Here is a 23,649-nt window from a genome sequence, read left to right as displayed (position 1 = left end):
CAACGAATAATAATGCGCATTTGTTCAGAAATTTTATTTATTACGTATACTAGCCAACTACTATGCTATACTTCGGACCATTCGGATGCAGGGATATTCGCTGCATATCCGAAGTCCGTCGTTAAGTGTCTTCATAACAGCGGTGTTATTTCCATTATGACTCTTGACTTGTTTCTTTTTCGAAAGAATGTACGATTACTTTGTTCGTCATGATCGAGTCTTTTAAATTATAATATGTTACGTTACGTATGTAACTTAGTAAGTGTATAACTAACAATAAGCCAGACGAAACGCTTCGCTCAATCATCGATCATTGATCCTCGCAGAGATCCCATTAAAGAGAAAGACAAAATCCGATCCATCCCATTGCAGAAATACGTTGTCATATCTTAAATCTAATCATAGATAATCATGGGTATTATTGATTAGTTTTCTAACGGGTCTGTGTACCAGGAATTAAACGTATTTTTTTTTTTTATAGTTTCCAAAATGCTCCAATATAATGTGCTTGTTTTTTAACATCTTAACTGTTAAGAAATAAGAGAGCGCTTTATTACCAAAAATAATTTTTATGAAAAAACAATTAAATAAATAGCACGGCGATCTTACAGTAGAGTGGAAGAACGAATTAGAAATATTCTGATTGCCTGATTTCTTTCTTTTTTTTTCACGCGACACGCATAGAGATTTTAGTAATAAAGCTTTTTATTTCCTTTTGAAGATCCTGCAAGCTCCCAATTACGCAAACTCGCTCAAAGATTTTCGTCCGGCTCAGCGTGTCTTGCAGCCACATTTATAATTTTAGTCATCTTTTTTTTTATATTTGTATATATATATATTTTTATTTATATATTTATATACAGCGGGCGGGCGCCCCGAGGCGATGCAACGCGGGAGCGAGTTTTATTCGCAGCAAAAACGGAAAGTATAAAGAAGTAGCGATACTCCGCGAGCTCTTTCTCTCTGTTTTATACACAGGATCGTTAATAGATCGTTGATGTATCTTGTAAAATTTGTTTATAACAATCGCCCGACGAGACGCCGGCATCGTTGCGGCCGCCTCACGTAGACGTACCCATTACTAAAGTATAATGTCTTATCGAACTAGAACTTATATCAATATATTGCACATTTGACAACAGTTACATTTTTTTAAGTACTTGGATACAGGAAGTCTTTGCTAATAAATTTTTGCATTTTTCTCTTTCTCTCTCTCTCTCTTTCTCTCTCTCACGCGCACACACACACACACTTTCTCTTTCTCTCTTTGTTTAACGTATCTATACACACAAATTATCTCTCTTTCTTTCATATAAGATAAAGTAAATATTTTCGTGATGTAAGTAAATTCGTCATAATTTAAAAAAAAATACAAAATTTTCTTAACTCTTAAAAATTTGGTTTCTTGTGGTACCAGACGGTACAGATATGTTACCATGCTGTGCCGAAAAGTTATCATAGTATTGCCTGGCCCCGCTTCTTCCTCTTTAAACAAACTAAAGCTTCTAGCGCGAAATTATCTATATCACGAAAATATCTCGCTTTATCCTACGTAAGTTTAACGGTCGAATTAACTTTCGATGTTGTCTTAAATTTGTAAGTCTTATGGACGCTTTTTTGTATATGTATAGCAGTAGTTTTCGGGTATTTTTTTTTCGATGTGTTCGTATAATCTGTTAGCTTGCTAAATATTTTGCAATTTTTCTTTCCATCTATTTTCTTCACCGTTGCGTTGCTTAACATTCGTTGCAAGTTGATGCTGTGAAAACAAAATCTATAAGTTCTTTGTGATGCTCTGCTTTGTGCTTTTGCGTGTATGCACACAACACACACACACACACACACACACCCCCACACATACATGCGCACACATACCACGTGCGCGTGCACATACGTATGCGTATGCACACATATAATTAGGTGGTTTTATTTGTTCTCAATTTGCCAATTTTATTTGATTTTGGGGCCGAATTAAATCAAGATCTTTCCATAATTTTCAATTCAGTGGATAATATTATTTTAGATCTGTTTGAAAAAAAGAGTAATTTTTAATGTGTTAAATCTAAATGTAGCCAGTTTAAAGCTTTGAAAAAAAAGACAAAGAAAAGTATACGAAAAATATTGCTTAATGCAAAATTTACCAATTTATTTTTGTATTTAACTGTTATTATTCGATAATTATAAAACCCGAAAGTAACATTTAAAAAACTTTACTAAATTAAATTTGCATATGAAAAAAAATTAAATATTAATTGTGAATTGAATACGCAATTATCATACGCACTTTTTGAGGTCAAATTTGGATCAACGCACAAGAAACTACTCTTCTTTTTCAGATAACGAGAAAAGTGCCCAATTGATTGCAGACCAATGTAATTTTTCGTTATGTTATACCGATCGTCTTAGTAGGCTTATTTCGTTGATCAGGATGAAGCTTAATAATTAGTTTCATTGTTTATTTCCCACGGTATTCTCTCCAGTGGCGTTTCGCTTTTTTCTGCGAAACGTATTATGTGAGTGCATCGTAAAAGCGTCTTTCATCATTGTACATCAAGTCGTTGCAAAAGATTTATGTAAATCCGTATCGATCTATAGGCCCGCTTCGATCACCCGCGCCAGACACGCAGATATACTATATCTAATAGTACGAATCAGATGCGGAATCAGTTGGTTCGCCAAGCTTCGTTGTGTTTGTATGTGTCTTCGATCTCCACGATTTACTCTGTGCATTACGAAATTTTGATTTCAATCGTCGCGAGAATTTGCGAGACCGCGCTAGAAAAGCACACGCGAGGAATGTAATAACATCGGAATCGCGCCGAAGCGATCGATGATCCTTTTGTTTTTGATTTTTTTTTGTTTTTCTTTCGGGATTAATCTCAGAAGTAATCCACACACATCCCCCTTATACCTTGAAAGAGTCCATCCGCCGAGATACCTATTAAAAAAATATTACTAGTTTCGAAATCGGTGCTGCCGATTCATTCTAGGACAGGCAGGACGATGTGCTTCCGCGTCAGCGGCAAAAATATCAGACACGGAACTATCAGGAGGAGAGCGTCTGTATAATCACGATTTTAAACCGAAGCGTGTAGCGTGTTGGATTGTGCTTGCGACGAATACGATCCGCTTGGCGGTGCCGATGTCGGCTGCAGGCTCAGTTGCAGCTGATGCTGTTGCGCCTTTGCCCTCAAGCAGGCGATACTTTCGTTTCTGAGTTGTTCCGTGTCCTGTACGACGCCTGTAAACATTGATAACATTATTCGTATGTCTGTAGTGCATCCAAAAAGTTGGTAGATAATTTTTGTAAGTAGCAACACTATCGCGATCAAGAGTGTCGCATATCGACTTACGTCTTTGTCTACGATCGATAAAATTTCGAGCTCGCTCGCGATTGTCGTAATTTTTTAATCAACATTTGCAGACGTGTGGTCGAGATGTATCGGCGCGCTTCGATACACACAATCTTGTTTGCAAATTTATCGGGAAACACTCCACGATAGTGATAAAACACTCGCTCGGATTTAGCCTCGTGTGACTTCTTTTTGATTTTTCAAAATTAAAAATAGTCATGCATTTCGCAAACGCGAAAATTATCAAGAAAAAATTAATGTGCATCTTGAAAGGGAGCCGAGAAGTTCCAGAGATATTTCCAGCAATAAAGAAAACGCTTAAATAAATGTATAGCTTTGCGAAAGGAATATTTGAAAAGAAATACACTTAACGCGCTCGATAATTAAATAAATGTTCTTAAAAAAATTATTGTCTACGAACTTTTTAGGCCGCGCGCTCATAAACGTATGTATGTTGTTTAGGTAAAAAGAGACTTACTCGTGGATGACGAAGGTCCCATACCATCTTGACTCTCCTGTCCACTCTCCGAACTGGTCGGTCCCCCTTGATGATGATTATGATGGGGGCTGCTTCCACTTCCGTTTTGATCGTTACCGCTGTCCTCTCCGCCGGATTTGAGATGCTCCGCTGCCTCGAGCGACTTCCGATGCATTCCTACAGGTCCACAGTCAATCAGTTCTTGATTATATTCGAAATCTTGGTTAAAGCTGCTTGTCTTAGATGACTGAGCTGATAGAAACCAACAGAAAACATATTCAAAATTTGTTGGGCCGCTTATTTGAAGTATTCTTATCGAGGTGTGTGGAAAGCTAGGATTTTATTTTTATTATGGTTTCCATCTATATATATGAATAAACAAACAGCACCGATAATTGATTGATCTATGAACCATCAGTCAAAAATTCATTATCTAATACTGATCTATTATTGGCCCATTAATGACTCATTACTGATAAATAATTGGCTACTCAGTCCTTTTAATAATCGGACAAAAATAATAAGATAAAATTTAAAAAAACTTTCTTATGCTTGCAAAAAGACATAAAAGTTTTCCATTTTGTCGGGCTCTTCTTTTTTTATTAATTACATTAATTATTAATGACAGCAATCAGAAATTTACAGCTTCAAATGCTTTTTTTTATACTTGACATAATTATTTGTTTCAAAATTACAGTTATTTGAAATTTGCTTCGCTTTTTTGACGAATAACAAACAAGTCCTTAATTAACAACCATTTAAAAAAATTCTTAAACAGTGCGTACCTTTGCTCCGATTTATGTTAAGTAACAGAAATGTTGTGAATATTACAAAATACACACAGAGTAAGTCTAAAAAATAATGTGATTAATGTTTTTTACACAAGCATTTTTATACAAGCGTTATCTATAGATAATGAATGACGTTTTGAGGCATCGTGTTTACTTTAACATTCTAGTTTCATGAACCAGTATGTATGAATAATCATTAAACTAATTCTCTCGGCCCAACTTTGAAAACAAATTTGCGAATGCGTGTTATTAAAGTTATCGAAGCTGCTAATTTATATTTCGTTACAATTTTATCAGATGTTCTTTCTTACCTAGCAGCCATGGTGCAACGGATTCGTTTTCCTTGGCACTTCTTAGAATCGTTTCCGGGAGTGGTAAGGAATGTCGGACCATCGCTCCATATAAACCATATTCTGCCATTATGGTACTTCTGCCCCAACATTTCTCCGTTTTGCGCCATTTTGCTCTTCGATTTTGAAACCACACCTACAAAACCGCACAACAAAAATGTGGACATTTAGTTTAGAAACATAATTTATACATTCGGGATTTTTTAGAATGTTTAATTTTAATGTACAGTCAAAATTTTAGAATTATGAATTCTATTACGACAATTAAAACAGTAATATGTGCACATTAACATTGAAAAGTTAGTTAAAGAGTTAAAAATGTCACGAAAGATAACAAATTATTTTGCGGCCAAGACACCCAATTTGTATGCACTAGTGTCAAAGAAATATTTGCGCTTAGTTGTCTCACTCACATTATTCCTTAATTGGAGTTCTATGATCATGCCGGATGATCAGTTACTTTATCCAGTTAGTTATTCGCGCGACACGCGTCACGATGCTGCCCTACAGTTAATTAGCATGCTCAAACGACTTTCTCGAAAGCCACTATCCTATTTTTCATGCCCGTTAGGCTACTTGTTAGCAATCCTGATGATGCGACCTCCTACAGCGGAGACGCGTGTCGTTTTCTCCGAGCACGCTTGCATATAATGAACCACATTTCCGAAAAATAACAAGCATCGCTTTATTTAGCGAATTGCACATGTACTCGTTGGCGATTCATTAATTTTATTATCTATTTATTTTAAAGTTTTTTTTTTTAATTTCTCGGAAGACCTTTCAATCTCTTGATAATTGAAAAACTGAATGCCCGATTTTTGTAGAGACAAGATTGATTCGGAAAAATTGCAGTTCGAAGGAAGTCCGCTTAGCAGAGTATTGTGTAATGCGTAATCACACGAGAATGTTATTTAAAAAGCTGGACACACGCATTGGTTCATTCCGCGAGCGCGTGCATGCCCGGCAGAAGAGGGCGGCCGGAGGCTAGGGCGTGGACCAATTTGCAGCAACAATGCCAAAGTCACCAGCAGAATTGGTGCGTAATTCGAGTGAATGGGAACGTGTCGCCGTGTCAATTTGCGCTGCCACCCCAAAATTATCTTCCGCTTAGATTTTACGGACGCGCGCGGTTTTTCACGATTTACATGCGTTTACGTAAAAACATCGGCGCAAAGTAACGTGCACTATTAGCACTAAAAAGATTAAATTTATCGCCACGTATGCTCTTATAAAGTATTTTTAAAATAAAAGATAAAGTAGTCATTTCTCACGCCACAGACTTTCTTATGCGCAATAATTTTCCCCTAAAAAGAATTAAAACATTATTTTGCGCCACTTGTGTCATTTTTTACAAGTTAAATTAAATTTCAATTTTTTCTGCACTGCAATGTTGAAAAATATAAAAGAGAATGCTTAATAAATATCTTAAGAGACATCAAATACGTTCAACATCGTTTTTTGAGCAAAAGCGGAGAAAGCTATGAGATTTCCGCTAACAATAAGACGGTGAAGTAAAAGAAGAGAAGAGAAAGAGAAAGAAGACGGAAGGGCAAGATTGAATATCCTATTATCAGTCAATCGTAAATTGAAGTTATCGATAGGAAGTAACGAGATCTTCAATTATCCTTGGGATATAGTGACATTCTATCTATCATATATACAATACATACAAATCGCGAAGAAAAGAAACAAGCGACATTGGGCAATTCTTACTTTCGTTTTCCACTGTCGCTCTATTTTTCATGCATTCTGATTAGCACAAGTTTTTTCATAACTTTTTCAATACTTTCTTAAATTCTGGTAATTATTATTGCAAAGTTTTTTCCCATTTTGTAGATCGAACAAAGTCTTGTGTACAAATATAATGAATAATTTGATATCGTGCTAAATAAAGATAACAATTTTTTTATATTTAAATATGTGCGCATTAAGGACGTATTTCTTCATTTGTGATTTATTTGAGCAATAGGAATAAACAATTTCTCTAACATATTTCAAGTTAACTTAATTATTCATTTCGTACAGCCGACAAATTTAATGTAAACATAAAAAGATGACTTTTGAACTCATCAAAAAATTATGCCTAGATTTTGCGATGTTCGAAATAGATAATAAAACAATCCGTAGCAATATTTCGAGATGAGTGAGTTAATTCATTGATTGTTATCATTATACTGATTACTCGATATCGGCATTTGGCTATAAACTCGTTTCTTCGTCTTTGTAGCAAAATCCACCTTGTTTGTCCGTATAATTCTAGTTAGGAGCCGTTCTCTTTGTGGCTTCGCGACAATCCCCGCCTCGGTTTTGCAATGTATTCGATCCTTTCTACTTTTCCTTCTTTTTTTTTTCATCTTCTCCACTCTCTACTTTTTCGACTGTCTCCGTTGTATTTTCCGCTAGCAAGCACTCTCTCTTTATTCCTATTTCCATTTCCTCTTGTTTTGGTCCAATAGTGAGTCGCTGGTCTGATCGATGATACGCCAACAGGCAGTACTGCGCATGGCCGACTAAATACAAACTCGCTCCTTATTATACCGGGTGTGCCAATAAAGGGAATGTAGTAGAGGAGAAAGAGAAGGGTGGGGGAGAGGAGTGAAGGGAGGAAAATGCCGGGGAAGCGGAGTTCAACGTTCCTGCGAGTCAAAGCGATCATAAAGGATCCTCTTCCACCGTCTTGCTGCTGAGGCAATGTAGTCTCGTTGCACCCCTTCCTTATATCCCATCGCTATCCTAAGCAGCATGTCTCCGTGATATAGGCGGTAGATGCCCAAGGATAATCCGGATACCCGATTTCCAATCCCGATGCTGCGAAACGACACCTCCCCACAGCACCGATCCTTCCTTAATGGACTTCGCCGGCGACTCTTTTCAACGCGACTTTTCTCCTCTGCCCCGTCGATGTTGGCATATTTTCACATTCTGCGTTGTTTTGTAGATATAACTTTCCTTTTATTTCACTTATATCTATGTTAAAGAGAAAAGCTAGTACGTTTTGTAACGATTATTGAAGAAGAAGTGTATCTCTTGTATTAAGTATTTCGGAATAACATTACGAATATTGCTAAAAAAAAGAAGCTTTTGATATTTTTCTTTGATTTTCTCGAAACTCTGATATGACACATATTTTTGAAGATTCTATTTTGATTCGCTGGCGAAAACTGTTTTCAGATAAAAAATGTCTAATTTCATAGACTAATGTAATTGTTAACTTTGTGTTAAGACAGATGCGATAGATTTAAATAAAATCTTGAGTAATTTTCAAATAATACTTGGCAAAAAAGAAGTATATTTACATATGTAGATCCTAATAGAATGATAATGGCGAAATGCAGTGAAATCTCATTACCCGCGGTAACGTGATATTATGCGCGGGAAAGATGACTCCGATGCGGCTGATGCGTAAGCGCGCAATATATCAGGATATAATGAAATACCTAAATAATTTACGGCTATATAATTTTCGTGTTATTATTAGCGCGAGTGTTATCGAACTGTGCGCAAACGTACAAACGGCCATTACATAATTCTGCAAAATTGCCACTGATTTCTAACATTGTAACGTCAAATAAAAAGAAATTTACTGCGCCGCGATGAAACAATTGTAAATAAGTCGTCAACATCATCATTTATTAGTTTAAATGATCAAAATTAAATATTAATTATACGTAATAACTGTATAAAGTGTCCGGTAAAATATTTATATTTTTTCGTGATCCTTTATTCTTTTTTCTACATTGACAGTAATGATCGACTATATATTCTAGTCCAGAAGAATTATTTATGTCGCGTGTTAAATTATTCAATAAGACGTAAAATTTGAAGTGAAAAGAGCGTGGCTACGATGCGTGTCGCGTAAATTCCCACAATTTCAATCGGGGATTCGTAACCCAATTAATCTTGGCAAATAAAAGTAAAAGAAGTAGGGTAGAGCGCGCGCTATCCCTCGGAGAAACGCATGATTTATTTGCCGCATAATACGCGCATAAGAGACCGGTGTCTAGTCGCAGCCCTTCCTTGACCATTGGCTGGCAAATAGTTAAGTCGAATGGATCGTCCGGGGACCCCATGCTGCGAAACGGCACGCGTCAGGACATCATTACGTGAGACACTTGCCGAGCAGAGGGTGGCCTGAGAGGGATGTGCCCGTTAGCCGTCAGTCGGCGTCGATAAGCAGGAAATAATTCAGATGAACGTACGCGTATTAACAAGTGAACTCGACCTCGATTGCGCTTTCAAATAACGAACGGTGATAAATGAATGGCCGTCGGCCGACTGTGTCGAATCGCGAAATTATCGAACAGTTAGGATGAGGCCACTTTTGCAACTTAAGTTCGCGCCCGAGTCCTTGTATTTGAAATTATGTTGATTGTGCGCCATTCACATCGCACTATTTCAGCAGCAGAGAAGAAGAAAGTGATTTCGTTAATTTTATTTTTAATTGTTCCTCTCGTAAAAATTATTTTTAACAATACGGCGTTTTTACCCGCTTACGGATTGAAACATTATCATAAAAGGAAGTGGATTGATGAAAATCATCAGGTCACGCTGAGGCCGAGAACTTTGGAAATATTCCCAGTGATAATACTACACGAAGATAATCTTCCAAGCGAGACGCTTTTATTTAATTGACATTGTATTTACGGCGTATCTTCTTGTTATTAAATTTTCTTTTCAGTACATACTCAGCGCTGCCGTGCTTCCGTTTCTCTCTCGCGTCCTCGATTTTCACCACGCAGACTCGGTTTCGACAGCGTTTCATCGGCAACATGGGCGTGGCAAAACTTCAGCCCATACTTCTAACATAATTCGGTTAGGCGAGATTTATATCCGCCACCGAGGTAGTATTCCCTTGTTCAAAGTCGTCGTCTCGACATGTTTCTCTCTTCCGCGACCTCCCCAATTCCACTCCCCAATTCGTCGTGTTTTCCTCCGACCACGAGCGGGGGTTTATTAGAATTTATAAGCGGTCTTGCTGACAGTAGCGCAACGCCCAAACTGCCGCGGATATTCCGCGACCTCGCCTACCACGATTTTCGTCGGATACCCTTATTTATTTGCCACCCGGTACGCTCAGTTTCGACTCAACGAATACTCCCGCGATGTGCATTATTGGTCAATTTTTGGGGTGAAATGCGCCCATCCGGAAATCATCGCTTTGTTTGTCGGTAGTTTTATGACCGGTAGCGACGCGGTGGCGAGCCTTCGTCCTGAAAATCACGAGAAGAAAATCTCTCGCGTAAATTTCAACAACAATGATTCTCATTGATCGTCATTGTGTGATCAATCGGTCATAAATGTTAACCCTAAACAGTCTTGAACGAGATTTAATCTGTTATATATTTGATTTAATTGGACAAAACATGAGTTAATTGGTTTTTTTTTTTTGCAAATGCCTTTACAATGAGCGAAATGAGTTTATTCGTTATAAAAAATAAAAGGTTACACCATTGCATTATTTGTATGAAAAATAAAGCCGCATTTTCTGTGGCGCAACAAATTTATTATAAATTAATCTCACCGCATGGCGTTTACGCGCGATCACCGTTATCGGTTACAATTCTAGATTGAAGAGAGCCCGAAAATTGGACTAAAATATTTCTGCAATTTAATACGTTTGTTACAATAATTTGTGTAAATTTGACTCATTACAAGTAAATGTCTCTCAGTCTTAGAGGAAAATTAAACAAGAATTCGCTGGAAGAGAAGCGAGTGGGGCATTTACTCGTGATGGTCGATTCGACGATAGGAGAGACTGCGCGGTGCGCATTCGTTCGTGTTTTCCATTCGTGGTGTGAAACATGCGAGGACGCGTGTGCTCGCTCGACGTTGCCCCTGGATTGTCGGATCCAGAATCGTCTATTAATATAAATAATTGATGAACGCATTAGGGGGGGTGGGGTGGATGCCACTTGTCACCATCGCGCTAAATATGCAAAAGTCGAAAAGACCCCCTAGATCATTTAATCATTTCGACGACAACGATAGAAAATTCATGAGTCCAAGCGTCACCGACGGCCGCAACCCTATTATCGGCGGGTGGGGGAAGAGGGAGGCTGTTCGGGCCGTGGTGTATTGCGTGTGCGAGGGTGATGATGCCCTGACTTCATGCGCGAAAGATAGCCACTCCGGTATACACACAGTCGAGAGATTATAGCCACTTCATCGTGGGAATGCTTGTGCGCTGAATCATACGCGCATCATTCTCTAATTCGCTTTTAATTTGATTTTCTCGACGGGCGTCTGACTTCGGCATCCGACGTCGCGTCGTAAGTTCGATCTACTTCTGCGTGCCAAATAAAAGTCGCAATGAAAACGTCAAAATGCAATTTAGAGAAGCCGAAACAAGACCTTGCTCGAGGAAACAATTGTGTAACGTATTATATTTTATAATTATTAACGTCTTTACTATCTAAAAATATAAATACATATGTATGATCTAAACGACATATAGGACAACGACAACCTACGAATGTGTTAAATTTTTAGCAATTTAAATTACAAATTGAATATATTTAAATACTGAATAATTCACTCAACCGCATATCAAGGGTATATTAAACGATAAAAGATTTGCGATAAAAATATTTATTCATAAATGAAAATATTTATAAATTATTAAATGTCCTAAATCCGTAAAACAAGAATTTCCAGATTTCTGCATTTTTATTGCTCGACAAAATTATTATATAATAAATCGGATCTGCTAAATAACAAATTTTATTACATTTATCGTAATTATTGTGCGAAATTTTGCCGTACAATTTAATACTTTTAATTAAATTAAACTTTTTATTATGATATATTCATGTCTTTTTCAAAATAATAATGTTTGTAGTTATTATTCAATTTTTTACGTATCATAGAAATCACATAAAAGTTTTTGATGGACAGATTACTCAGCATTGTTCTCTGTATTCTTAAAAAATTTATATATTTGTATTACGGTGTAAAGACGAGAAGCAAAAAAATACCATTATAAACAAATTCGCGTGGAAAGAGCAAAATGTTTTAGCAGAAAAGGAAAAAAGCTTTGAGTTAAAACCCCGAGGGCGAGAAAACCTAAGAAAAGATAGAAGTAGAGACTGTAAAAAGGAAAAAGAGGCTAGAATATATAATCTCTTCCGCGTAGTGTATTTTCAAACATACAGCTTACGCCACAAAGATTTTTGTGCGATGATATCGAATTTGAGAAAGCCTTTTCGTCAGATTATACACGTAATTAATTTAAAAGCTATTCCGGTACGCGTGTGCGTGTGTATGTGTGTGCCATCGTACACGAGACACATCCAGACGCTACATTCTTGAGTATTTAATGCATTCATCGTTTTCTCACCCCTCGATATCATGCACGATCATACACGCGCTTATTGCACGCACACGACACTCGCACGTTCGCTACACGCTGGTCGCTGACATTCAAAAGATAAAATCAATAATTGGTCAGTGGCGTCGAAAATTTCTCTCTAGCTGTCGTTATTCGCAGACACGTGGTCTAAATTTGTAGCGTGTTGAGCATGTATCGAGATTGGAATTCATTTTTCTGAGTTGTGAATAACAAGAAGATTCTTATTTAAAAAACAATATTAATTTAGAACATTCGTAAGCCTGGTTTTTTAATGCACATTAAGTGTATGTGCAGATTATATGTATTTAAATACATAACAGAAGTTCAAAATATTCTGTAATATATTACGATAAAATTAGATTTAAATTTTTTTATTAAAATAATCGATATTTATTTACAAACATCATTTAGAGTTTAATATTTAATAAACAATCAAATAATATATATGAATAGAATTGATTAAATTGTCTTTTCGCAGCAAAATAAGAAATTTTGAATTTGCATTGCAGATAAAATATATTCCTTGCTATTTTATATTTCCGACTTCTTCATTCATTGAAAAATAGCATTATGATTATGTAATCAGTACATAAAGTTTATAATTATAAGAATACAAATATTATAATGAAAGGCGGCATGTAAAACGTAGAAATAACGGGATTTATCACAGACGAGCTCTACGAGGACGAGATACATCAGACAATCAATCGAGCCGTCACATACATATAAGTATTTATACTACGTAGATTTTCATAATCCCTTAACCATAGTCCGATGTAAAAATATTTATTTTACTCAGTTAGAAATAGCTAATTTCAGGTCTCAGCGTTATTTACTTAGCGTGAGTCCTATTTTCAGAGATGTTAACATCTTCTCTAAATACTCAGAATCGAATTTTTATGAGGTCCTTAAACCAGGATATCTACTTATCACGCCTCGCGTTGAAGTATGAAAGAAAATCATTTTTTTGAAAGATATAAAGAGCTTTCAGTATTCATTGATTTCCATTAAAATATATTATAATATAAATTTTACACGAATAATTATTTACAATCAGCGATTGCAAAAAATAATCTAGCAATAATGACGTTTATTTCAGAATAAGGCTTCCGATGAAAAATGACAAGAGTTGATTATTTATATCTGTCAAGATAATACGAACACAAAATGTCAAATATAAAAAAAGAAAGTTTCCTGAAAATAATTTTCATTCAATATAATTTGAATAAAATAATAATGCGAGAATTTGCGTAACAAATTTTATGTTTTAAAATATCTTGTAAAAATATTACATAAAAATGTTGGTTGAGAGAAGATTTAATAAAACAAAGATGAAATATTAAGTAAAAATATAAATATTTTTATGAAAATATTGAATGAAAATTTTACATGACTCCCGCAAATGTAAAGCTAGATGCAACAAACGCCAAAAGATGCTGTATAAAATCGGCAAAAAATAAAATCATATTGATTCATTTTAATAAGACAAAAATATATCATTTTCAATCTTTTATTACTATAAAACAAATACAAATAAACAATATCAAATTTCATGATAAAACACCATAAATATTATCTTCAAAAATCAAGTTGATGAAAATAAAATAATTCCGACTTGTGCGTTGGCTATATTAGATCTGTCTTAAATTCGAACAAGGTTAACTAGAGATTCAAATTCTGCGAAATCAAAAACCTATGAGAATGCATTTTGCAAAACTTTTATATATGAAAAGTACATCTTTGAAATGACGTACATACTGTGTGGTTTGGGGTAATAATTTTTCAAATGACGCAAATGTGCACCATTAATACGCAAGGAGTTAACACGATAACATTATTCAGAAGAAATGAAGGGACAGAATTAATGATCGTCGGAAAAAGTATGAGAAGTCCGAGAATATCATGTCGATACCGATAATAAAGAAAAGATCCTGCGACCGATTCGTAAATTACCATAAATTTTCCGTACCAATGGTAATATCCCAACATAATTCTTCGCGACTTATGACGATGGGTGTCTACTAAACATAAACACAAGTAGGAAGTCTCGTCCGCCTGGTGAAAATTCGCGGGTCATTTGAGCCGTTTCCGCACCATTACCCTTTCTTAGCACGATTCCTCGGCGTGGCTCTTCGTAAAGTCCAAGAAGAGGCGGAGGATCGTAAGACGTTGTAAATGGAGATCGAAGAGGTTGAGATAGAGAAGGAATGGTGAAGGAGGAAGAGAGGACGAAGAAGAGGGAAGGACTTAGTCATAGCGGCGCGCGGACGTGACTCGATTCCTCGTTACGTCATTCCGGAGAATTATATCCTCCAACGAGTTTTCTTTTCTTCACATTGCCGTTATAAATGTCGACAATACTTGGGAACGCTCATTTTGCAGCGCATGATACACGCGATGCAGCGTATACATTTGATATGTCAGAAAGTACGTAATTTTGCGAAGTCACCATCGAGATGAAAGCGCGCGCTCCTACACAACTTATGTATTTTTCTGTTAAAAAATTAGAAAATTGTAATATTTCTGTTCTTTTAGAATAACACTTTCTTACTTTCTCTCTCACTCTCTCTCTCTCTCTCTCTGTCTCTCTCTTTTTCCTCTTCTCTTTAGCATGTAATTCCTATGCGCTGGTACATGATTATAAATCAAAAATTGCATTGTTCTTTAGACGCTTGCTAAAAAATATATCCATAACTTTTAAGAATATTTATAAACTGTATGTAGTCAAGTATACAATAAATTTAATAATATAATGAAGTAAGTAATAATAAATATTTCGTTATTGAGTATATGAGACTGCAACGGTGCAACGATAAAACAAGAATTCCGCCGATTCCGCCGTGTTGGCTCGATCACGAATAATATAGCAGCTGTGGCCGCAACAAACGCATTCGCGGAGGAAGCTACGTACTAAAGGAAGATCTTCCTTCAATGGAACCGAATTCGAACAAGCCGCTTCCACCGTTTTACGAGCGATGCTTCTCGCGTTGACTCCCCAAGTACTAACTTGAGCTGCCATTTTGTCGATTGCACCCGGTTGTTTTTCCAGCACGGAAGGCATGATGCGCTCGTGAACCGGAGATGACGTTAAGTTTTAACGCGAGCTGTGTTACGAGGGAAACCTAACAGTGTTGCTTTTAAATTATTTAATGCTCCCGCTGTTTGTCGAAAGCCACAAATCCCTTTTTGATCTAATCGGATTCTTTTACTGCGGTTTACTGTTATCGCGATATTATTATATATACTGACACACATCACATTTTATCATATTATATATACCTATCGATCGCGATAATAATATTACAATTTCGGATAATAGAATGCTGCTATAATACGCTTCAAAAATAAATATTGTAATATTGTAAAAAAAATCAAGACACTGTTATATTACGAGTTAAATAAAATAATTGCCTTGTCGTAATCATCTTCTCTATTTCTAAAATATCATCATATTTTTATTAATAACATTTTTCTCGAGTAAAGCACATTCTATGTAGAAAGTAAATCTTCAAATATAAGTCTTATAAAATAATCTACTGTATTGACGCTAAAACGGCAAAGTGGTAAATTTAAGTGTCGTGAGGATAAAAATAGGAATAAACTCTAGTACTAAAACTGAACTTGCTTTACCAAGTCTGCTATTATTGGTGCTTGCAATTGCAAAATTGAAAATTTAACACAGAGCCCAAAGTTTAACTCAGAAAATTATTTTATACACACATACACACACATATGCGATATATTTATGTATATATTGTAGAACGTGGCAGGGTGATCTTGCAGAATGAGAAGGAAATGTCGAACGCCTCGTTGGAGAAGCGACTCACGCCTTCTACCTGGCAGATCGTTCCAACGAATTCTCAATGGCGCCCGATGCGCAAACGGGGCCTTGACAATGGGGCCTTGTTGTCAGGAAGGGGGATTCCTTCAGAGAAACTTTTGTCAGAGAACTCATGTGGAACTCTCGGGTAAGTATCCTCGAGAGCACCGTGGATGACTTGCGATATCACAAGCCCGCTCGCTGCTACTTGAAGTAGATTTTTTTTTTTTCTTAACTCGGCACGAAGACGCTTTTCCATCCTTCTGCTTTCTGCGGCCAAGTGAACGCGTGACGCGATTGTGTGAATCGCGTCAAAATTCCTTGCTAATGGGCTGCTCGCGGCGAAACGCGCTAATGCAATCTTACGCATCTCGCGCCTTTTTTTCAACAATCTCGCTTACAATCTTGTTAATTCGCACGGCAGACCAATGAGAAATCATAACGATAGATCGTTCTTGCAAAAATATCAATCTCTGCTTACGAGAGACAGCGGAATGCAAAATAGCATTGAGATGTACAAAGCAAAATATTGGTCGACTTGTTCTCCCTCAACATTTGCGTAGCTTTAATCGCATAATAAGTTAATACTTATTTTTTTAATATATTTACTTTTATTACGTAACGCAGAACGCTTTTTGTGTATATTGATCGCGGCGAAAGAGTCGGCAAAGAGACAGGGTAGAATTTTTGCACGTTTCCCATAAGAGAAACCATAACCCTCCGATCGCTGAAATTACATCCGTTTGTGCACAATTCTACCCGCCAATCAAACACAGCCAAGTTGCGAACACGATCGCTATAATGAGTCGCCTCCCTCATGTCATTTACAGAGAAATCGATTGTGCGGTAAAACTTCCGAGCGGTTAAGGTTCTTTTGTAATAATATAATATACCAATGCGCCACAATGTGAAATTAGAATAAAAAAAAATTATCAACGCTATCGCAGAACTCAAATACATATTTCTTTAGCTGTTTGTTGCTCGAGCATTATGTGAAAAACAGCAGTTTATTTTTACAACATTTTTCCTAGTTTATCCGATCACTGCACTGTTAATTAAAATAGATTTCATGCAAATATTGTGTTCCCAAAGGAAATCAGTAATTTTAGATTATAGATATCTTAAGGAAATTATAGCTGCACATCTATTAGTAAACTTTTGAATTAAAATTGCAATCTTAATTACGTAAATATCACACTATAATTCTTAAAATTACAATCTTAAATACGTAAATGTCACACTATGAATCTTAAAATTACTACAAATCCCTTTCGTTGTATGGTATTTTGTGCATAAAGTTTTCGCCGATTGTAAAAAGACGAGCAGTCTGACGAAGACATTTCGATTAACTTCGCTACAGGAGGCTATCGACTGCTTCTTCTTTCATTGTAATTTCAACGTGAATATAGTATTGATAAAAATGGTAACAAAGCTATTAACTCTATTGTATTTATAGTAATAGAAGTGCTGATCAGTGAAAAACATGCTTTGTAAAAATTGACAACAATGCAAAATTACACTCTACTGCAGTTACATCGAGTAAATTTAATACTCAATATAAATGACACAGTCCTTTTCATATCAATCATACAAATGCTATTATATAAGTGTGAATTTTAGAACGCATAATTTTTATTTATAATTTTATACGTCGTGTAATACAGAAAACGTGAGAAATCAGAATACTCGTTCTGAGAAAGAAAAGTTCACGCATAATTAAATACATTTAATTTATATAATTATTTCTTTTGCTCAAATATTTGTGTATTTATGTTAAACATATGCCAGCAATATTAACAGGCTCGTATAAAATAATAACGATTTCATTGACATGTTCAACTTAATAAATTATAAAATTTATAGTCCAACTAACATGCAGTTAGTCTGTGAATAGCGACAATACTGAAGTAAATAAATTCTATTGTTATTTAAATAAATTGCGTTTTTATCTTACTACGTAATAAAGTAAATTAAATTTTTATTTTTAATATTTAGTAAAATTATTATAATTTCCACTTTGCGCGAGAAATTTATAGATAGTTAATATTTATTTAAACGATCTCTATCCAATTAGATATATCTACGTGCATGGACTACCTAAATAGCAATGACTAGCAATTTCTAAAGTTCAATAAGCATAATTAATTAATCTGTCCAGACACTAGGTCAATGTATCCATAACCATTAATTTCATCGAGTAATAACGCTTCGATGCCATTTAAACTGACAAATAATCTGCTGTCATATTATCGAGCAAATGTAGCAATTTCGTCAGCAAAAATATTCTTTTGCATTTATACCTTATGATCGTTATATCAAAAATTTTCGAAATGTAATAAATGTAAAAAACATCAATTCTGTCAATCTTCAGTTTTCTACTTGCATTGGCAAGTGTAAAATATTTTATGATTAATTAAAGCATTAGTATTTTTATTTCTTTATATATTTTATTAACATTAAAAAGTCTTATTTCTTAGATAATTCTAATAATTTTTATTTCTATAATCTTACCGACGCCAATTTTTTTTTAATTAGTTAAATAATTGCTTACAAATGAATAACATCAACAGTTCTAATTTACTAATATTAAAAAGCTTTTTTCCAAAATTGTTTAAGCTAATTATGTCAGTGAAGTCTTTAACCAAATTTTTAGAAACTTTCAAGTATTTAAAAATAAATAGTGTGTGTAAAAATAAAATTAAAAATGCAACAATACTTTGTGTTTTACAAAAAAATTAAAAAGTGCAAATTAATCAAATGTATTTGATAAAATAACGAACATAGTAAATGATAATAGCATACACAGAAAAAAGTTTAAGCTATTAGATGTAATGTTTTTCATTATGTTACTTATTCAAAGATAATATACAAATTACATCATTTCTTTAACTAATCAATATAAAAAAGAAAGATTAATCTTATTTCGAAGTATAAAATAATATGTACAAAAAAAACGAAATATAATAGAAAAATAAAGTTTTACGGTTTTTAAATTAATTAACAGTCTTTTAACAGGTGTACAAAATATGAAAATGCATAGAACATAAAAATCAGATTATGTACGAAGACGCCACGGCATTTAAGTAACTCGTGTATTCAGCCAAAAGAAGACAAAGACAGGCTCGAGAGTAAAAAGCGAGGCAAAAGGACTAAGATGGTGTTAGCAAGTGAGAGAGACAGAGAGAGAAGCGAAAAATGGGGGTGGAAAGGGATAGAGGGAGGGGGGAAAAGAGAGACGCCTCCCCACGCGAAAATATCCCCGTTAACGATTATCAGCTCTTCTTTCCATCTCGCGCCTCGTTATATTGTGTCCCCGTCCCGCGCGCAAATTTAGAAACAAAAGACGGGTGGAAGGCGCGTTCTGATTGGCCAACTGGTCCCCGGCACCTCTCTCTGATTGGCCCGTGGGACCGCACCCACCCTGTAATGGCCGCTTTGTCGTTCTACGGCATACTCTGTGTGTACGCGCCTGTACGCTTCAGCTTCAGGCAGCCTCGACAACCCCGTTACCGTCACGAGTCTCCAACCCTCCCTCCCAGCCTCTTCCCGCCCTCCTACTTGGCTCACCAACCACCCCCCGCCATTCGCAGTGGTGGTGGCGGCCGCCCTCGTATCTCGAATTATATCAAAATATAATCACCGGCTGCTGCGTATAGGTCGCCATGCGTGTATGCACGCGTTTCTACACGTACGCGTGGCTGTATGCGGGAAATACTCATTCATTTATGTACAGAGATGTCCGCGTCGCGGCCTGCAAGCCATTTTCTCTGCCCGTGCACTCCCTCTTTTCTTTTTCTGGTTTGCGATGCGAATCGACAGACGTGATAAGTTAGCAGCAATGGAAGCGTACAAATGACGCAAAGAAACTCGCTCCTTCTGTCTTTTAACTAAATCTACTTGGGTTTTCTTTTTTTTTTCTTTTTTTTTTGACATACGATATGCACGAGCTAAGCTAATACACGTGACACGCACGCGACCACGTCGTTTTGGTGTGATGCTTACGAAAAATCTTCCGTTCCGCTTTTCCTCCTCTTCTCATTGGAGTGGAAGAAAGATGGGAACAAAACAAAACTGTGTAAAACAACAAAAATATGCTAATTAAAAAATTATAACAAAAAATTAGTGTACAATAATAAAATACATTAATAACTACTTTCTCTCACATTTTATCTATTTGTGAAATAGAATCGTATGTAATTCTTCTTATGTAGATTTAATGGTGAATTTGCATCGCGTTCATTGCACAACAATATTGAAGAAAGGCGGCTTACCTCAGCCGTACCTTCTGCTTTGTCATGGCATGAATTTCGGGCGGAAAACTCGCAATGACTCTCACTTATGTTGCCACTCGCTCGCCGAAGTTGCACCGTACAATGGCTGAATGAAGAGCACCAGTGTCTCATGTATCTTTTATACATCTGCGTTAAACGCCGTTGTTGCTTGGCAGCGTACGGAGAGGAATGAATGAGAAAACGTTGAACGTCGGCGAAGAAAGGCAGGGAAAGGAGGGCAGGGAACGAGAAGTGTAGCAAAGAAAAAGGGGTCATAAAGAGAGGACACCAAAAAGGGAGTGAAAAAGAGAGATCTTGTTCCGGGTTTGCCATGCGGAAACCGATCTCAGCCTACTGCTCTTGCGGCTCTGCGATAACTAACCGTCAGCTTTGGAAAATTCTCTCTTTTACAATCGTGCCTTTTAGCAGTACCACACTCCGCTCTCGACGATGAATCGCCGGTTATTGCGATACCATTTCCGCCAAGCCCGCGACCATCGCGTCGATAATCCCGAAAATATTCGTAAAATCGTGAAGAGAACCGTGCTCGGGAAATCAATATACACAGAACTTGCAAATTGTGTTGACCGGAACTACCTCCTTCCACTCACACACATACTCGCGCGCGCGCGAATAAAATGACAGTTTCTTTATATCAGAGAATATTGTTAATCTTCTTTGAACCTACTGTTGATTTATACACCATACAAATTAATCGGGACATATTCCATCTGTTTCTACAGATGACAATTTGAACAATAAGATAATTTTTAATAGCTTCTTCTTACCCTTGATTTGTCTAATGATAAGAGTGTTTGCTCGCTACTTTATCTTATTAAATATAACCGTCGAAAGTCATACGCGGAGATAAATGTTCTAATTTTCGCTCACCTGTATCCTGTCTTCGGGTAGATCGGTTCTCAGACTTAGCATCTCGCGGGCATAGACGTCAGGATAATGGGCTTCTTTGAAGGCTGCCTCCAGCGCCTCCAGCTGCTGTGACGTGAAGATCGTCCTGGAGCAACAACCATATGAACCTAGTTATATGCCATTACAACTTCTATCTTAAATCTATCTTATTTTCTCCCTTTTTTCTCGCACGCCCGGGCGCACCCGGAAGATTCTATCAAAATTAACACATTCCGTATTTACTAAAGAAATTAATCAGAAGTATCAATCCTTATCGATTACTCGACTACGTAAAAGTCACGTAATATTTTATATCAAAATGTATATGTAAAATTTTGCACAATTCAAGCCATCGAATTACAAGCGATTATGATTTTTTTCTCGAATTTCTCAAATATTGGCAAGCGTTATATATTATAATAAAAATATTATACATATTTATAATAGTATTTATAAACACTATAAATATTTAATAATAAAAGAATGTGTTAATACTTAGATAACAGTCGCTTTAGAGAGTTGTAAGAACAATCGTTTAAAAAGAAGCATTAAAGAATTGCGCTCTAATTTCGCGCAGATATTTATAAATAATAAATTCTATACAATTTTGTTAACAATACGACTTGTTATATAATGTGACACATATATCCTTAATAATGCTATTCTCATTCTCGTTAACGCGAGTCTGCATCAACAATCGCTAGCTGTATTTTCTTCTTAACTGGTCGCAAGCATGTTCCCACCATTAGCTCTTAATTAATCGCGAACGGGCACACATTTCGTCAGTGTAGACACGATGCAGATACAAGACGAACGTCAGTAACCGATAATTATTTCGTTTCTTTTTTTTTTCATAAGCAAGATGCATAACCATCGCAACGAAGTTGAACGATCATCGATGGTAGACGAGTGTCTACCATCTAACCAGCAGACGCTTATGCGCGTGATACGACAGAAACTGGAAAGGCGAATTTGACGGCAAGATGTCCAATTAGTCTTGTGATTCAACAAATTGTAGGTTGTGCAGGGATCAAGCTGGCATCTGCCTTTGTAGGACGAAAGCTTCGAAATTGAAAGTCATTTCCCGGACGATCATCAGCTCATTAAGCGCAGACACGCGAAAATTGTCGACAATTTTGTCTCGGTTTTGTACGCTCGTTTAAAGACTGCCATGTAATCGTTTCAAATTCTACAGGATTCATTTCAGATCTTTGAACGGTGATCGCATCGAACTGCGAAATGTGTCAACGTGAATGCCAGTTCAAAGTTTGTAAATGCTGTCACAAATAACGCTTTCTTGATTATTGCGGTTAAATAATATTTAATATTATTTGCATAAAATAAAAAAATTTGTTTATAAAACATATTATTTCTGAATTTATTTCTTTAATATTAAAATAACTCCGATTGTTAAACACAAAAAGATATAGGATATAAAGAAATACCAGAATATCTTATTGGCGGCGTTTTTGCAGATAATATTAAAAATGATTTTATTTTGTATTGTTAAATTAAAGATTTGCACACAAAATCATAAAATTATATAATTACTAGATTCATATTTTTATAGTCATAAGTAATTTGCAATCTCTTTGAAAATATAATTAATTACAGATCCTAAAAGTGCAATTAAGTTTTCTATTCATTTGAAGTATCGACATTTATCTCTTGCAGAATTTGTGATCGTATTCAAACATTGATTTCATGTCGATAGTCGCTCAAGCTAAATGGCATTTATTGAAGAATATAAATGAACATAATAAAGGAGCGTAAAAAGTTTGTATTTCTTTTTACGTTTCGACTGTTAATTGAAGCTGAGATTTTGTATAAATTAACAATTATTGATGCGATTAATAATTTTAAGAAACAACAAGATTTTTATATCTTGACTAAGATATTTGTCAAATTTGAGTTGCTATTGATGAGCACAGACATTTCCGTAATAAAAGTATTAAATAATTGATTAGCGTATAAAAAAATGACGTGGCTTTACAAAAAATTATCATTTCTGTGAGAAACTCACCTATGACGGCGTTTCTTTTTCTTCTTTTTGCTAAAACCTGAGAGTCCGTCTACCGTGAAGTCCTTCCCCGATTCTATATTGTGTCCAACACCTGTAATAATAGAAAAACAGGTATGAGCATTTCCTATCGTTATATAGCTATAAGAAAATAAAAGTTCGGTTAAATAAAAGTTCAGAAAAGGTGTTTTCATGTATGTTTATCATTATTATGTATCATTATTATACATCGCGATTTTATTTTTTAATAAAAAAAGATAAAAAATAGAAATATAATTATGAAATACAAGCGCGCCGAATTAACAGAAT

General features: G+C 35.7%; 1 protein-coding gene across 3 annotated transcripts in view; it reads right to left on the bottom strand.

The window, feature by feature from the left end:
* Positions 1–19: 19 nt before the first annotated feature.
* LOC105674684 (visual system homeobox 2-like) overlaps positions 20–23,649 on the bottom strand; it is a 51,348-nt gene continuing 27,718 nt past the window's right edge. Inside the window, exons 3-7 of one of the 3 annotated variants that reach the window (XM_067347479.1) lie at positions 23,345–23,434; positions 21,303–21,433; positions 4,934–5,108; positions 3,832–4,083; positions 20–3,241 (exon numbers count right to left, since the gene is read on the bottom strand). In XM_067347479.1, coding sequence (XP_067203580.1) covers positions 3,078–3,241; positions 3,832–4,083; positions 4,934–5,108; positions 21,303–21,433; positions 23,345–23,434 — 812 coding nt within the window. In that variant the 3' untranslated portion in view covers positions 20–3,077. Of the gene's footprint in view, positions 3,242–3,831; positions 4,084–4,933; positions 5,109–21,302; positions 21,434–23,343; positions 23,435–23,649 lie in introns of all 3 variants that reach the window. The other 2 variants (XM_067347480.1, XM_012371190.2) reach the window with 2 other exon arrangements.

Source organism: Linepithema humile, chromosome 1 (assembly GCF_040581485.1).
Source record: "Linepithema humile isolate Giens D197 chromosome 1, Lhum_UNIL_v1.0, whole genome shotgun sequence".
In the NCBI taxonomy this organism is placed as follows: Eukaryota; Metazoa; Arthropoda; class Insecta; order Hymenoptera; family Formicidae; genus Linepithema; species Linepithema humile.
This window is presented reverse-complemented; position numbering and strand designations above follow the sequence as displayed.